Source organism: Ctenopharyngodon idella, chromosome 5 (genome assembly GCF_019924925.1).
Source record: "Ctenopharyngodon idella isolate HZGC_01 chromosome 5, HZGC01, whole genome shotgun sequence".
Lineage (NCBI taxonomy): Eukaryota > Metazoa > Chordata > Actinopteri > Cypriniformes > Xenocyprididae > Ctenopharyngodon > Ctenopharyngodon idella.
Genome location: NC_067224.1, coordinates 6,406,650 through 6,424,870, shown reverse-complemented (window position 1 = coordinate 6,424,870; position 18,221 = coordinate 6,406,650). Strand labels below are relative to the sequence as shown.

Here is an 18,221-nt window from a genome sequence, read left to right as displayed (position 1 = left end):
ACAAAAGTGATTATAATTAACTATGAAAGAATTCGATTAAATGATTCATTACTCCAAATTACACTGCTGAACAATGTACATCAAGAACCCATTTTAGCGATTATAATGAGCAGTGACTCTATCTGAACTGTATTTTTAGAGAACTGAACTGTTGGAGAATTTGTTTGACCTTTTGGAAGCTCCTTGTTAACTATATTCCTGGTGAAACTCTGAACTAACAAAAGGCTTAAGGATGCAGCTGTCAGTCAAGCGGTGGTCACAGCAGAATGTGTTATCAGCTGGCCGCTGCTTGAGCATGTCTTCCTATCCTCAGCACTTACACTTTATGATGTGGACCCGGAAGAGCTGGGCCTAAGGCATAAACAGTGTCACACTTTTTTATTTTTTATTTATTTATTTATCTATTTTTTTTATAATACACTCCCTTTCATGCTGGTGCTCAGATACTCAAAGCTTGGACACGGAGCTGGTTTATTTCTGTAGGATACTGAATCTCTGTTAGAGGGAAAATGGAAAAGTGCTGGTGCTTTGAGAATTAAAATGCACCTCTTTTGGGATTGTTTGCTCAAAATTGAAAATTCTGTTAATATTTACTCGCCCTCATGTCATTCCAAACCTGTAGGACTTTCATTCTTACCGTATGTGTAACACAAAATGGTGCAATTCAGAAAAGACTGTCCTGGCCACTCTTTTCCATAATGAAAGCAGATGGAGGTTTGTGCTGACAAAAATAAAATCAGAAAAGTTTTACAGGTATCATGCTTTATTCCAAGTCTTTGTGCTTGTGTTTGAGGAACATGATGAAATGTGGATGATATTTATTGAAAATCTGGACAGTACAAAGTGTGATTAAATTTAATTAAGAATTATTTAATTTAAAGAAATGAATACTTTTATTCATCAAGGATACTCAAAGTTCAGTGCAAAGGGAGATATTTTCTTTTAAAGAATTAGCTGTTTAAGGACTACAACTAACGGCTGGTTGGGACTGCAACGAGCTTGTTCCAGGGTTGGTGACATCACTAACCCTAAAATTTACATAAACCCTGCCCCCGAGAACACACAACAAAGGTGGCGAGGCCATGTTGGGCTGCTTTAGAGAAGATGAAAAGTTGTTGTAGTAGAGTGTTGTTGCCATTGCGTCATTTTACGCCGGACTGCTTCACAAACGAGGGTCAATTGAACGCTGGATTTGCACAAAAGATTAACATGACGGCACATGCTAGTCGATGAGTTGAATCAACTCCACAGCAACTACATAAATCTACCCACTAACCATTCAGAAATGTCCAGTTTCATTCTAAAAGTTGTAACTTGTTCCTGAGTCTCTCCATCAGTGTCGACTCCGGTTTGAACAATGTAAGGCTGAACACCGTTACTGACAATCGTCATTTTGGCTGCGTGAGATTCTCCAGCTTTGTTGTTGTTGAGCAACCAAAGTGTGAGCTGTTAAAGCTCCGCCCTCTTCTGGAAAGTGTGCCGGGAGTAGCAGCTCATTTGCATTTAAAGGGACACACACAAAAATGTTTTTGCTCACACCCAAATAGGGTCAAATTTGACAAGCTATAATAAATGATCTGTGGGGTGTTTTGAGCTGAAACTTCAGACACATTCTGGGGACACCAGAGACTTATATTACATCTTGTAAAAGGGGCATTATAGGTCCCCTTTAAGGTTTGATTAAATTAATGATTGTCCTTCAGAGGACTTGGATTAAACCGCTTGATTCATATGGATTACTTTTACACATGTCTTTTTTAAAGCTTAAGTTTTGGTGGAATGGACTTTTCTGGGGTCAAATACAACTGGCCCAGCTTTGACTGACATTCACAAGCACCAAATCTCTGTGCCACAAGCCTTTGTCCACATGACACTTTCTGGTTCTGGGTGGCCTAATGAGGTTCTGGCTGATTTGTCCCGGGGCGCAGGGCTCAAACGGTGCTTTTGGTCACCAGTGGTTTCGCACCCACCAGCTATAAAAACTAATTTCACGAGACGCTGCCTCCCCATTCAAATTAGCGATGCTATCACAAGACTAATTAAAATGCCAAGAGGAAATTGTTCAGTGTGATTTGCCTTTCATTCATCATATCCCAAATTTGTCAGATATTGAAAGAAATAAATTGCTCGCTAGCGCGATGTGTGATGAGGATTGTGATGCTTGCTATAATTGCTAAAGACAATAGTATGTTTATCAGGTGTGTCTTGAGATGTTCAGTCATTTAACACCCCTGAGCTCTGATCCTGTGGTACAGAATGAAAAGGGCAGAGATACAATATGGGTTGCTATTACTGGCCACACCCCTGTTCCTCATTCTAGCCAATGGGATTAGATCTGATCCAGCTCTGTGCCATAATTTGTGTTGTATGACAAGGACAATTTGCTTTCCTCTTATAGCCATGCACATTAACATGTTGCACAGTCATGTGACCAAAACAATTTTATATTTCCCATAAAAGCCCATGTGTGTTCTGTCAACACAATTTGTCTTGTCACATTCAAGGTCTGCAACAGTCATTTATATAGCAAGCATAGTTTGCCAAGAGTCTGCCAAAGGTTCTACTGTAGGCTTGATGTTTCATAGGTCTTTTTTTTTTTTTTTTGTCTGGATCTATTAATTAATTCAAAAATGCATTCAAAATCCAATTCATATATACAATGAGTTGAATGCACCTTCAAAAAAAGGCCTCATTAAGAAATTAAATTGAAATTAAATCTTGAATTTCTTTAGATTTTTTCCCCCCCCCCCCTCACTTGACATTGTTTTTTAAAATAGATTTTTCATCATTTTTTTTCATCTTGGACACTCTTATTTGTAATTGACCCTTAGATATAACATACATGTGTCCACCATAAAAGATTTGGGAAGTGTTTTCTTCACCTCTTTAAAAATTGATAAGCATATTTCTATCCTAACTAGTCATGATTAGATGGTTAGTTTTCTTTCTCATGCTGTCTATCCCAAATTGAACCTACAACTTGGGAGACATCGATTTACATACTGTTTATGTTTTTTTTAATTAAATGTGAATGTATGGATGGATTCAATCTGGATTAAGTTACATTCCCAGCTGTAAAAGAGCTTATTAAAATGGAGTGATAGAGAAAATAGGAATAGAAATGCAACAGAAGTTCCAGTAAAAAATGTGACAAATTATGCTTAAACCTGTGTGTGTTTACATTAGGTGAACATGGTATGATGGAATGCTTTGTGTGTGTTTGTTGAAGGAGAGATTCATTCCCTGTGGTAAATGGCTAGAGATAATGAGTCTCTAGATATTTATGTACACAGAGACACGGTTACCTCTGTATTTTATCTTCTCCTACTCCTCACTGACCTTGAAATAACACCAACACATTTCCCAAATGTTCCCTTAATCACTGCTTCTCCCCCCCCAATTCTGGGAAAAAGAACTGCAGTTCACCAAATGATTCGTAATGTAATGGTTAAAGTGGCAGAGATGCATTAGATACAATACTTTTTAATTGAATGCTTGTTCGTCATCATTAAATGGACTTGAGCTTAAATTTAAATCTGAAGTGTGTAATTTCTTGGCCTCTAGCGACACCAAACAGAGTCTACAAAATATTTGTTTCGCAAACACTTATCGCATCTGACATTGGTAAATCCGTTTTTTTTTTTTTTTTTTTTTAATAAATAGTCATTTGGAAGATAAAATCTTTCTTATTGAAGTCCGGCAAATGTCTAGTCAATTTTATTTCATTGTTCACAGGAAGCCTACTAGTGCATTTACATTTTCCCCCCATGGTCCTTTATTGCAAATGTTAATGCATAATGTACATTTATAATGTCTTTCATTTCACTGTCAATGTAGGTTTTGAGCTCATAATAGTGGAACGGATGTAGGAGAATGGTACCACTTTAGCATTAAAGGAAAGAGTGTGATTTTGTCAGTACAATTTACAGCTACTTCTCCCTAATCTTTCAATTTTAAAAGAAAAAACAATATTTTATTTTCAGAGGGTTTATGTTGTGTTATTGCCAGTGTTGGGTGTAATGCATTGTTAATTAATTACTGTAATTTAATTCCCTTAAACAAGTAAAGTAAGGGATTACTCTTAATTGTTCTATAATTTAAATAGTTCTGATGTAATTGCATTAAATACTGTATAGACTATATAACAATCCAATATAAACCAATAGTGGATTTAACATCAAAACATCTCATGTTAAAATGTATGTGTACGACATGTGTGTGGAACGACATGAGGGTGAATAATTGCAATTTTGTGTGAACTAACATTTTAATGTCATCTTCTCCATTTAAATACTTTGGTCAGTTCAAGAATGATTTATGCAATTTTATATTATTTATTTGAAATAATTAAAAGAGCAGTTTCATTTCTATCCTTGTGTTGTTCAACTGGTTAAAGGTGCAGTAGGTAGTCTGGGAAATGCTAACGTTAGCCTGTTAGCATTGAAAGCATATGATCCCACCCTTCCTGGAAATTGCTGTCCAAAGCCACGCCTCCTCCAAAACACATGAGCGCGCGCGCACACACACACACACACACACACACACACAGTTGCTCTCGGCAAAGCATCACAAGAGATGGCGTTAAACTACCTCATGTCTCAAAGCAAATAACATTACAATAATAATGAACGTAAACAACAGAGAGCTTGTACCTGACTGCTGCAGATTCATTTCGATGTTGATACTGTTGACATGGAAACGCATAACTCCAAGTCTGAGAACAGCTCCGGTTAGAACATCACGGGTTGCCATCTCTTAATTACGGTAGTTATGGTGTGAACGCAGCATAAGCTCATGGTTTTGATTCGGTAGGAACTGTAAAAGTTGGCTGCTGTTTGTTTACGGTGCTCCGTGACTGACGTCTGTCTACATAAACTGCATAGCATGAAACGCGCTGATATGTTGTCTGCGTGAACAGGGTGCATGAGGGAATGTAAAAACATACATTGACAGGCAGGTAGGACATCGTATTATTTCATTCGGACCGAATATAATAATTGGATGAACATTTTATGGTCCTACGCCTTCCACAGACGATATATATTTATAATAATACATTTAGACTGTTTAACATAGTGATTGCTATAATGATATGAGGAGACTTTTAACCAGTATAACAAAAACTGTTTCTGTAGAGAATCACTTATTGCATCTTTAAGGTTGATATGGGATTTAGAAAGTAATAAGTAATGCAATACTTTTTAGAAAGAGTAATTGGTACAGTAATCTAGTTACACTGTTAAAGATGTAATTAGTAGCTAGTAATTAATTGCTTATTTAGAGTAACTTACCCAACACTGATTATTGCCAAGCATAAAATGTATCAATGCATTTTTTTTTTCACTGAGAAACTGACTATACACTGATAGCATAGCAACAAGATTCTGCTTATGTAGGCTACTATAAAAAGTATAGAGGGCTATACACTCATAAGGGGGCAAAAAGAGACGTTCCAGGCTGGTTTTCATGTCATTCAAAGTGGATCGTTTTTCTAAATTACACGTTATCTTCCACTGATAAAACTCATTCTGGGAAAATTACTATTCACACCCTTTTTTCATGATTGTATAAGTTATTATTTTTTTTCACTGTGAATGAACTGATTGCACTAGTAGTTTAAAATGTACTTTTTCCTCTTGCTGGGTAGCAGAAATTGGTACCCTGTGGAATACAATAAAGTTGCTTCCTGCATGCCTTTGGCTTCTGCACTAAACACAAAACCTTCATCATCTAAGCTCAAAGAATATTTAACATTTATTCCCGCACACCTCAAAAACTGTCTCAGGTGAAGACCAGTCAAAACAAGGAAGGCTATTCAAGACTTGACCCTGCAAGCTAGATTTGCATTATTTTGTCTGGCCAATGTTTGTGCAAATGGAGTTGTAACTGCTGGGAGATGGTGTTTGCCAAGACTCCAGCAGCTGCTGTCAGTCCTGACATTTCAGAGCCTGCTGTCCATCACTTCTTAATTGTCTTCCTGGCTGCAGCGGGGCCTGGCCTGCCGAGCATCGGCCTCTTAATGTTATATCACCATGAGAGTGACTGGCACTAGACTGTAGTGTGCTCAGGACACCTCTAGAGCATTGCGGTGTTTGTTTCAGAGGAGTAATGTGTTTTGAAAGAACTGTTTGAATTTTTGTTGTGTGTCAACTGATTAAGTGCCACTGCCTTGAAAATGATGGCTCTGCAGTTGCTTGTCTGCTGGGTTCTGAGGTATGATATGAACATGAATGAGCATAACCATTTTTCATCCGTATTGAGTAGACCTTCATTAAAGCACCAAATGGAATTGCCAAGATAGTGAAAGATTCCAAATGTTCTCCACCCACTCCGCTCGGCCCCGTCGGCCATTGTTCTGATTGGTGGTGTTGTGACTGAGCAAAATTCCAGTAGTTGTTAACAGTACCTGTATTCAGTACCACAGAAATGAACACACTTAACAATTCATGTTTAAATTTTTGAAAGCAGTGGCATTAAAACAATGGCATGTAGCCTTCACATATTTCTTTCAAGTAATTATTCAAAACAGCAGTCAGTAATAAGATAAAGAACAAAGAAAAATTGCAGTAGAAGAAAAACAATATATCAAAGGTACAAATGAAATAAGCAGTGCCTTCAGCAGTTCTTTCAGGTGTCTAAAGGTAATATCAAGCGGTGTTGTATTTGAATTAGCTTTTATTTTTTTTTACTATCATTTTTCATTTTATGTGTTAGTAATTTTGTTTGTGCTTTTGTCATTATTATTATTTTTGTAAAGATTTCTGTTTATCCTATTATATTCTATTATATTCTATTTATCAAAGCCATGCTGATATATAAGCAATATCACACAAGTAGCTATATCAGCTATATGGCTGTGATTTGGCTGTAGTTATATAAAATATTAATTATTGAACAATAATATTTAAATGAACAATATAGCCATTACAACAGTATAAGAAGTTTGTACAATAGGAAATAAACTCAAGCAAACAGTTTAGTTAAACGTACAAAAGCAGCGCTCTAGTTAGTACAGGATTTAATTTCAATGCAAATATAAAGTTATGAAACTTAATATAGCCCTTAAGCCAAATCTATTAGCTCTGGAACAAGTAATAGGTTACTAAGACCAGAGATTGCCCGTTTGATATACCAAAATGAATTATACCTCATGTTTAAACACTATCTATATAAGAGCCAGCAGCAAATTCCCGAAGGACTGGCCGAGATGAAGCTGTTCTCTGTAAGTACATGAGCACTGAATGGTCGCTGATGGCCTGGAGCTCGCATCTCTGAAACTGTCTAAACAAATTTTCAAATAGGCATTATGTTTACATATAAATCGCATATCTGAAGTCTACACAACTTAATTTTTCCCTAAAAAGCTATTATAACTACATTCTGTTACAAAATAACAGTAGTATCTATAAAAATATGGTGGGTTTGCTCGTCCAGCATGACACTCACTGTGAGAATGCTGAAAGCATAGAGATTCAAATGGTGAAACGGTTCTCTTGCCAATACTGGTAAAATATCGCATGGCTGGAAAGACCTGTCAGCCAATCAGATTCAAGAACCAGAACGAACTGTTGTATAAAGAGCGACATTGCACGGCTTCTCCTGTGATATTGCTTATATAATATAATAGAAGATTTTTAACAGTATTTTAAGATTAAAAACATTACACACTTCAAGTTTTGAGAGCATGCTGGCTAGCTGGACAGACAGCTGAAATGTTTTGGGTTAAATGTAAGTTATAGTTTAAAATCAGTGCTCGAGTCTCTCCAGATGAGCGTTTTGTTGTAACTCTATGTCTTTGGCCACATGAGGTTACTTTATTCCTTTGAGTACCTGCTCTAATCACTCCATACTGAGCTGTGCTTAATTTGTTTTTCTTTCCCTGCTCTTCAAAGGTGTGGAAACGTTCTGGAGCCTGGTTCTACAAAGCCCTGCCGAAGCATATTCGTCCCATTAAGGATTCAATTCTAGATAACAGGAAGTCAGTAATAGAAAGAGGAGAGCAGCTGCCAGTGGCCAGGAGTGCACCAATCACCTACACATGGGCTCAAAGCAAAGGTTAGATGCTAATGATGCTATGCTATGCTATGCTAAGCTAAATGCACAGAGCTTTAAAAACTGAAATTCTTATACTTGGGCCATAAAAAAGTCTGTTGTGCTCAAGGGGAATCTGTGTCATATTCCATTCCCCTTCTTTCTCTCATTACTTTTCTGTCTGGACTTCACTTTCCCTAAAATTAAAGGCAAAGATCAAAACAAAATATTGATTTAAACAAAAACAAAAATACAATGGCCTTATAGGAATAATCTGTGTCCAATACAAGTTAAGCTCATTCAACATTTTCGTCAAACTTTATTACAAAAATTTATTTCCACTTGTCGCTCCTTTTCTTTAAAAAAAAAGCCAATATCATTTCAATAGACGTAAGATGTAGACAATGTATATTAATGTGATTTTAGTGTGAGGAATTCACTTATCATTTCTGTGTTAGTTGTATTGAAATTATATCCAATTTTATAACTTCATCGCCAGATAATGAAACATCTAAAAACCTAAAATGACCATAAAAATGATGTGAATAATACACAACGAACAGAACAATAAATGTACACAACGAACAGAAGAATACATTTCTGCTTTTAAATCCTCCAACAATTGGCCCCGTTTACTTAAAATGTTTTTTTTTTTTTTTTTTTTAAGAAAATGGAGTCATCAAAATTGCTGTCAGTTAGCTTAATTAGAATTGAACTTACAAAATTTGGACATTTTTTTGGACATATAAATGTATAAATGCCATTGCATTAGATAACCAAGGTAGCACAACCACACTTTTCAACCAAACCAGTTCACAAAAAGAAGTTTGTTATGTTTAAAATGGTAAAACGTTAGATATACTTTGCTGTTATATATCCACACTTTACTTGATTTTGTCTGTAATTAGGTTATTATAGCAGTTATCTAATTATACCTGTGGCGCTATAGATCTAAAGGTCAGTTAGCTTATTAATATACCCCTTAGTCATTTCTGTACTTTAGATGGGACGTCCCATTCTCTACCAGTGGTGCTATTAATGAGCTCAGCCATCTTAAGGTGACCCCATTTAACCCTTCTCCAAATAAACATTCACTCTCACATCCATTTCAGGCTAAAACGCTTCTAGCTTCTAGGCACAGTTCTGCTTAACCTTGCAGAAATGCACTTAAGGCAGGATGAAAAGTGAAATATATGTAAAAATAAACTCGCCATGGCATGAATTAAATGGACCCATCTGCAGTGTGTGATAAGCTTACTTATCAGAAGAATTAGGCAGTTCTGCAGCATGTGAACCAATGGCCCTCAAGCCCTGTGGCGTCTCTCAGTAAAGACACTCCGAGGACCAATATATCATCATTTTATTACGTATAATAAAGCTTGTGGCCCATCAGAGTTTACAGTCACACGGTTTCTCATGCATTTGATTATCTCTGACATGCAAATAAGATGTTCAGGAACGTTCATCAATTCCACATATGGGGCTTCTTTATAGCCTTACGAAGATGTATCGATATAATGGTTCACATTGGCAGGAGCACATCTGTTCATATGTTCCTAGACTGCAATTCATATGTGGTTGACATACAATTTGTCTTTTCCTTTTTTGTTAAACCAGCCTTAGAGTAACAAATGTGGCTTGGTACCATCCACACATGCTTGAGAGTGAGAGGTGTATGAGGTGCATTAGTGTCGTAGGGGTGGACACCTTTTCTGACTGTATCCTTTTAAAGGATGATTAAATAAATGAGGTCTGAAAGGCTTGTGGTGGGACTAACATAGATAATTCCTCCATACCACCTGCTGCTATTATTCATGAGCAAATCAGAAGCTGTTGCTGAATAAAGCATGAAAAAAGTGCACATTTATTTAGGAGTTTCCCCTTCCTGACCCTTCGATAACATACACTCTTACAAGGGTTCTTGTAAAGGTCACTCTTCAGTGGTTTTTGTAGCATTTTAGGCTCAACAAAGGATTTTTCTCATCAAGAACCATATTTGGCTATGTAGTTCTTGATTTGGTTATATGCACCTTGCAGATTAAAAATGTCTTTATTACATTGTACACTCTGTAAAAAAAAAAAAAAAAAAAAAACTGTAAAATTTACGGTAAAAAAAACTACTTTACCGTAAAAAATACGGTAGCAACGTTTTAGGTTTTACGGGACAGCACTTAGATTTTACAGTTCAAAACCGTATAATTGAAAGGTTTACATTGTAATAATTACGGTTCAAAACTGTTTATTTTACACACTGTAAAAGAAATTCCGTTAAATTTACAGTAAAAAAATTTATTTCATTAACTGATATAATGTTAATTTACCAACCTATTGAAGTACTAATTCTGTTTTGTACCTTTACACTGACAACCACCAAACACAGTGGTGATGAGAGTCACATGATGAATCAAAGTTCATCACAAGCAGCTTTTCCACAAGCTGAGAAGGACAATACTAATATATAGAAGGTGCACACAGTGTCATTCACACAAACACTAAACACCATCATGGTAACACACATGACATTTTAAAAATGCAATAAACATTAATTTAACAACATTAGATGTAACATAAAACCCTAATGTACATAACTGATTAGAAAAAAACAGTTATTTCAATGTAAAAACATCAAATTTGAAGTGTCACGAATTGTGGGAATGCCAATTTACGTTTACTGTAAATTATACAATGACTTGTTATTTTCACTTCAAAAACTGTAAATTTAATGGTGTTTTACTGTAAAATTACATTAAAGGTACATTAGATCTATCCAGTTATTCACCGTATATAGTACGTAAACTTTCTGTAGACCAATTAACTGTTTTTCACTGTAGCAGTCTTTTACCGTTAAAATCACAAAAAAAAAATTACAGTGTAGGTTCTTTATGTTAGCGAATTGGTTTATGGGTTCTCTATACTGTTGCTGGTCATTTTGACCCAGTTCATACTCTAAAGTGAACCTAAAACAAAATTTTTACAATGTTTACTCACCTTCATGTTATTCCAGACCTTATTCATCGTATGTCCACCAAAGTGTTTTTCCTTAGGCCAGTATATTTTTTTCAATTGTTTTCAATGGGAGCGCCACATATTTAAAAACTACATTTTACTTTAAGTAAAATGCCGCACTCTTTTGCTCTCTGTTGCTTAACCAGCCATCCAATCACAGTGGAGGAGGGGTGGGACAAATACCACACTAAACCAACAAAAACAAAAACCAGCTATCACATTCTGCTTGTGCAACAGATGACAATAAAATAATTTAAAACAAGGACCAGAGCAAGTACTTCAAATATTGTGAACATTTTTATATTCAGAAACAAACTATTTGTGAAATCAGGTACTGGCAAGACTTCTGTGGAGATTCTGTATCATAACTACCGAAGCGTCTGAAAAAAAACAAAACAAAACGTGCTCTCAGCTTAAGTGCTCTCAACCCCCCGCAGCTAGTTGTTTTCAGAAGAACGCCTGCCGTTTTCAGCTAGCTAAATACCACATAGCCTAAATAGAAACAGTGATTTTTAGTTATACCTATAGCTTGAATAGGCCCTAAGTTAAAGGGATAGTTCACCCAAAAATGAAAATTCTGTCATCATTTACTCACCCTCAGGTTGTTCCAAACCTGTATGAATTTTTGGTAACACTTTATTTTAGGGTCTTTTAACTAGATGCTTATTAGCATGCATATTACTAGAATATTGGTTATTTATTAGTACTTATTAAGCACGTATTATTGCCTTATTTTACATGACCTTATTCTACATTCTTAATCCTACCCAATACCTAAACTTAACAACTACCCTACTAACTATTAATAAGCAGTAAATTAGGAGTTTATTGAGGGAAAAGTCATAGTTAATAGTTTATATGTGTTCCCTATACTAAAGTGTTACCGAATTGTTTTATGTTGAGCACAAAGGAAGATATTTTAAAAAATGTGGGAAAGTGCACAGTTCTGGGGCACCATTGACTTCCATAGTATTTTTTTTCCCCACTATGGAAGTCAATGGTGCCCCAAAGCGGCCTGGTTACAAACTTTCTTCAAAATATCTTCCTTTGTGTTCAACAGAACAAAGACATTTTTACAGGTTTGGAACAACCTGAGAGTGAGTAAATGCTGACAGAATTTTTATTTTTGGGTGAACTATCACTAAGTCCATTCAATCATTCAATCAGGCTACAGATCTTTTGCTCAGATCTGTTTTTTGTTTTTGTTTTTTGTATAGCTGTTCAAATTGTTGATTTAAATGTGGCCAATATCAGATTTCCAGTGTGAACAGATCATGGTTCTGAACTGACCTGAATGCGCAAAGGAACAATTGGGTTGCCAGGTTTTTACAACAAAATCCACTCAATTTCTTCTTAAAACTAGTACAAAACTAGCCCAGTCGCGTTCCGTGGGGTATCCCAGTAAAAATCATGTTCCGGGGGTTAAATATCGAGTTAGTGCAGTCGCTTCAACCCACGGAGTTGCAAACAAACTGCGGCAACAGTGAAAAAGTAACCCAATTCTGCGGGAAAATCGCGGACTTGGCAACGCATTAAAGTAACCGATTATGCGTTTATTTATAGTGTGATCTGCCACAGAAGCCAGCGAAATTATGCACATTCAATATGAAAAATAAAGACAATTAAAGCTGCAAGCAGCGATGAAAGGACCCTCGCACCCGTGCCACCGCCACCCGGTGGCTTTAGGGGAAAAAAAGAGAACAGTGGGCAATATGCATTTAAGTACATAAATATAGGAGGATAATGTAAGTCATTTGTATTTGACACACTTCCTGCTACCAGCTGGTGGTGATATGACTATAACTTAATTTAGGCATGTAGATGTCTTCCGGCCAGGGCACTTATCAAACATGTGAAGTTTGAGGCAGATCGGACATTGTATGCTTGAGTTACAACAACTTTCTCTTTTGTGGCGTTAATCACATACATTAGCACTTAGCCAAGTGTTGCACGATTTAAAGTGTTTCTAGCATGTTTGGAACTTCATGGAACTAGCATGTTTTGCATATTTAAATGTGTTTCAGGTAATAAAATAAAAGTGCAAAGCATGCTATTTCCTGTTGCCCGCAGGTGGCGCTATGACTGTAACTGAATATTGGCATGTAGATGTCTTCAGGCCAGGGCACTTATCAAACATGTGAAGTTTGAGGCAGATCGGACATTGTATGCTTGAGTTACAACAACTTTCTCTTTCATGGTGAAACATCGAAATTTGTCAGGCACGCCCTTCAGCAAAAACTCAAGATCTTTGCAATTTAACGCCACAAAAGGCCTTTAGATTAGACTGACCACATATGACGTTGATCTGATTAAAGCTCTAGGAGGAGTTCATTAAAGTACAACGTCTGGAAATGGCAAAAGCTGCAAAAATTTTGCAGAGAAAACTCAAAATATCTCACTTCCTGTTGGGTTTTCAGGTTTTGCACCCAGGGACCTTTTTGTAGGTATTGAACTGTTACATGTGTCTACCGAATTTCATACCTGTACGTGAAATGTAGCACGAAGGGCGCTTAATTTAAATTTTTAATGTGGTGCTATCGAGCCATTTTGGCACACCTAATTCTGAAACCCATATCTGACGTAAATTTTCACCACTTCTGACGTGTGTGCAAAGTTTCATGAGTTTTCGAGCATGTTTAGGCCCTCAAAAATGTGATTAATTTCAGAGAAGAAGAAGAATTGGCCGAGCAATTACAATAGGGTCCTCACACCATCAGTGCTCTGGCCCTAATGATATGACAAAGAGAGCAGTTTTGAAACTTATGATACGAGCCCTCATATTTTGCTTGTATTATAGAGCTGTCTTTGTAATACTTACGAGTTCTGCCACATCACTGCCCTTCTACTGACTACATTTTGCAACTGTCTTGATAACGTTAGGTATGTAAAATCTTTGAATAGACTCCCATGAGCGCAGAATCATGACAAATGTTGATCTCGAGTGACGTAAAAATTGCATTAATTCCGATATGACTGTTCACACTGCGGTCACATTACAAAACATCTGACCTGTATCGGAAGTACCACATATGGAAGTGGCACAAATTGGAATTGAAAAGATCAGATTCCATGTGGTTTGTGCTGTTCACACTGTCATGGGGAAAATGGATATGAGTTACATGTGGGCAAAAAAAAAATCAGATTTGGGCCACATTTACCTGCAGTGTGAACGTAGCCTCAGTCTCATTAGAGGCTTTCGCACCAGGTAGTTGTAGGAACTTCGTTATAGGAACTAGCCACCAGGGCGGTCCCCCGTAAAGGTTGTTATTGCTGTTTTCCATGTTCGTGGAGCTGCAGTATTATAAAATGCAGATTGCAACTGCACAACGGCTGCTAAAATCTATTGTTTAGATGGCTGTCGAGGCTGGTCTATTACATAGCCGTTGAGAGAGCCAGCTCTGGTCTGTTATTGTTGTTTTCCGGTAGTGTAATGTGGGCAGCCATGCCTACGTTTTCCAAAGTCTCCGTTTTGGTCCATTTACACTGAAATGCAACCCCTGAGTTTTCAAACTGAAAACATATAGACGCCAAGCATAACCGTAGCCTGGGGCGTAGCAGCCATTTTAAAAGTGAGGGGGACAGCCGTCAGGTGATGTGACTCTCAAAGGCAAACAAATTATTTACATAATGTACAAAGTAAGTACATTCATGTTCATATCATAAATTCTAAATAGAATACACTGCCTTAAAATAGTCAAGCCTCTTTTTTTCAGACAAATCTTACCTGTATACATTCTGGAGAGGTCGAGCAACTGTCCTCCCCTCTGTCAGTGATGTGACAGCCTGCCTTTCCTACAGACCAGTTAAAGTTTAGGACATAGCGGTAATGAATTAAAGTACTAAGATACACTGCAAAAAATGCTGTTCTCACTTAGAGTTTTTGTCTTGTTTCTAGTCAAAATATCTTAAAGTTCTTAAATCAAGAAGCATTTTCTTGACAAGTAAAAATTATTTTCTTGTTTTCAGAAAAAATAAATCAAAATTAAGTGAGTTTTTCCTTAAAACAAGCAAAATAATCTGCCAATGGGGTAAGTAAAATAATCTTACTTCAAACCAAAAATAAGCTATATAATCTTGTTTTCAGTTGGATTAAGATTATTTTACTTACCCCACTGGCAGATTATTTTGCTTGTTTTAAGGAAAAACTCACTTAATTTTGACTTATTTTTCCTAAAATTTAAAGGAATTTTTACTTGTCAAGAAAATGCTTCTTGATCTAAGAATTTTTAGATATTTGGACTGGAAACAAGACAAAAATTCTAAGGAAGAACAGCATTTTTTGCAGTGTAAGATAAGATAAAATAAGTATTCGGCGCAAAACAACTTTGCTTTATTGGGAAAGGATAATTCTACTCCGGACGTGAGCAGCACAACGCGACAAAAGACAGCAGAACCCAATAGTCAGTTATGTCTCATTAAGCAGATGCTTTTATCCAAAGCGACAAGTAGGAGAACATTTAACACACGCTGGATTCGGCACGATGTGATGAGGTTCTTAATGGGTTCTATTGTCTTTTGTCGCGTTGCATGATCGCATCGCTCACATCCAGTGTAGACACAACGTTACAGTAGGTTAAATTATAATATGGAAATTTGATCGTGTGATTCGTGTCATCGCGACATAAAAAATACTTAGTGTGTGTTTGAAAAAAGGATGTAATCGTCCTCTGCTTTTTTCGGGGGTGCATTTTACCCTAGACTGCCAAAGAGCAAAGAAGTGAATGAATGAAAGAAATCGCGAGAGCAAGAGGAGATTTGAAGCTCATGGCAGACGCCCCCAATAGATGATTCGCCTTGTGATTGGCTGAATGTTAGTTCACTCAAATCTAAGTAATAAATCAGAGAACACGGGTGGAAATATTGGCGGTTGGTCAAAAAAAGCACGGGGGACAGAATCACCTGTTTCTAACAGTGCAGGGGACGTGTCTCCCACGTCCCCCGCGGCTGCTACGCCCCTGACTGTAGCAAAAATAAACAGGGCCTAAGAATCATGTACTTTACTGTAAATACTGGAATACATTACAACACTTTTTTTTCACTCATCTTTCAGTCTGGAGGAGTCGTTGCTATTTGCAGAAAGTCAGAGCCAGTTTGCAAATTTTGGGCTGTAACTGTTGCCAGTTTCAAAGTCTGGTGATGATCCTCGGTCAATTAGTGTATGATCCCTATTTTTGTCTGTGGATGTTGCCTAGTGTTTTATGTTCAGACTTTCAAAGTCATGTAGTTCAGGTTTCTGAAGTCATATAGCTTTGTGTGAAACTTTGTGTAAAACTTAAGTAATTGTTCTGAAAATCTTTACATCTGCGCTACTGCGTTCATGAGAGAAGCAGTGAACAAATGATTCTTTTGAGTCAGGTTTTTCAGTGAATCAGCTGATCCAGTGTGCAAAATTGGTTAATAATTTAATGAATAGGATTCGTTCACTAATCTGAACCATTCGGTTTCCAAATTCAGCTCACTGACTAAGACGGTTACAACATCTAATTGGAGGGGAATATATTCTATGAATAATTATTTAAATATTATTACACAAACTTTCATATGAAACTTGGAGTGTAGTGTGAGGGTGAGTAAATGACAGAATGATGACAGAGCAAGCTATTCCTTTAACACGGGTTTTCAACCTGAAACATCTTCCACAGATATGATTTGAAAATGCGAATATAAAATGCTTTACTGTCACTGTCAGCAGATTGTGGCTCTTAGGCTTGTGGCGTCAATTTGACTCTGTGTAGCCATCTTCAGAAGATCCACAGAAGAGAAGGGTTAAATCTGCAGCACATAGATGTTAACTATATATATTATCTATAATAAAACTTTGTGGAACTGAATGATGAAAAGACAAAAATAATCCCTAAATTTGTGCAGTTATTTAATTTTATACATCATCTGTCTTTTTTTAGTAGCATTGACTCAGCAAGCTGAGAGTAAACGTTTCCAAGGCTTTTTGTGAACAAGCGCAATAATGTTGATAAAATAATAATAAACCTGTATTGATCTAGTTGAAATATGATTAAACAGAGCATGTTTGCTCTGGTATTTTGAAGCCAAAACTTGTTTTCAGAGGGTATTACAAAAAAATGCAGAGACAGAGAAGAATTTATTTAAAGAAATGTTACAGGTTTAATTAAAGTCATCATCTCTGGCTTACTGTAAGTTAAATACCACAATATTATTCTCACTCATCCCTCAGTTTGTAAGTGCATGGGAAAACATTGGATTGGAATTAAGAAAAGTGATTTAACAAAATGCAAGCTTGAGATTTCTGCAGTTAAACCCTCTGGGGATCCGTCAGCTCGCTACAGATGCTGTCGATAGAGCTTAACTTGTATTTACTCTGGAACATCTTTTAATGTTGACAGGTCCAAATCATCACATCTCAATAACTGTGACAGAGCGATATAGATACACACTTCTGAAAATCTTTCTGTTCCTCTGATGGTTAGACTGGATACAGTTTCACTCACTCTGATGTGATTGGACATGCAGGTGAAGCTCTTCCCGTCCCAGATGCTCTGGGGGACACGACAGAAAGGAGAATGATGATTATCTAAACATTCTGCTCAGCTGCTTTCAGATTTAAACAGTGATTTCACAAATTAAACTTCTGTTTAGTAAAGTTGTTTTACAGGACTCAGTCATCCATTTTAGTACAAATTTGGAATGTTATTTTCCTGTTTATTAAAGCTGCTTTGAAGCAACCTGTATCATATAAAGCACTACATACTTGATTTGACAAATAATCTTCCAATAATTACTCTGGCAACAGAAGCACTTTACAGTACATCTTATCTGCCAGAAACCTTAAATGATTAAACACGCTAAGTGTTACATAAACTACTGCCGAAAATTCAGTTAACGCATCTACATCTACAACTTCAGCTGCTTATTTCTCCATCAAAATTGAGTGCGTTAACATGCACATTCTTAACCCGATTATGTTTATTAAGCCGAAAATGAGTGTGATCATGTAAATGCATTTACCTGTTTTCCTTTATCGGAGTAAGGTCATAAACAGCTTAAGCATAAACCGATAGTAACAGCTAGATTTTTGCCCCTTTACGCCTATTTCGCCCAGCATGTAAACCCATTAACCTGCTTTCTGTCAGCTTATTGAAGTTTGCATGTGTGATATGTGACAGGAACGCGTCTTTATTGCAGATTTAAACGCATCCAGGCAGAGC

The 18,221-nt window shown here is 36.7% G+C and overlaps 1 protein-coding gene across 11 annotated transcripts in view; it reads left to right on the top strand.

Annotated features, from left to right (window-relative positions):
- doc2b (double C2-like domains, beta) overlaps positions 1 to 18,221 on the top strand; it is a 274,263-nt gene that overhangs the window by 32,796 nt on the left and 223,246 nt on the right. For all 11 annotated transcript variants that reach the window (XM_051895445.1, XM_051895446.1, XM_051895451.1 and 8 more), the window contains one exon: positions 7,893 to 8,055. In XM_051895445.1, coding sequence (XP_051751405.1) covers positions 7,893 to 8,055 — 163 coding nt within the window. The remainder of the gene's footprint in view (positions 1 to 7,892; positions 8,056 to 18,221) is intronic.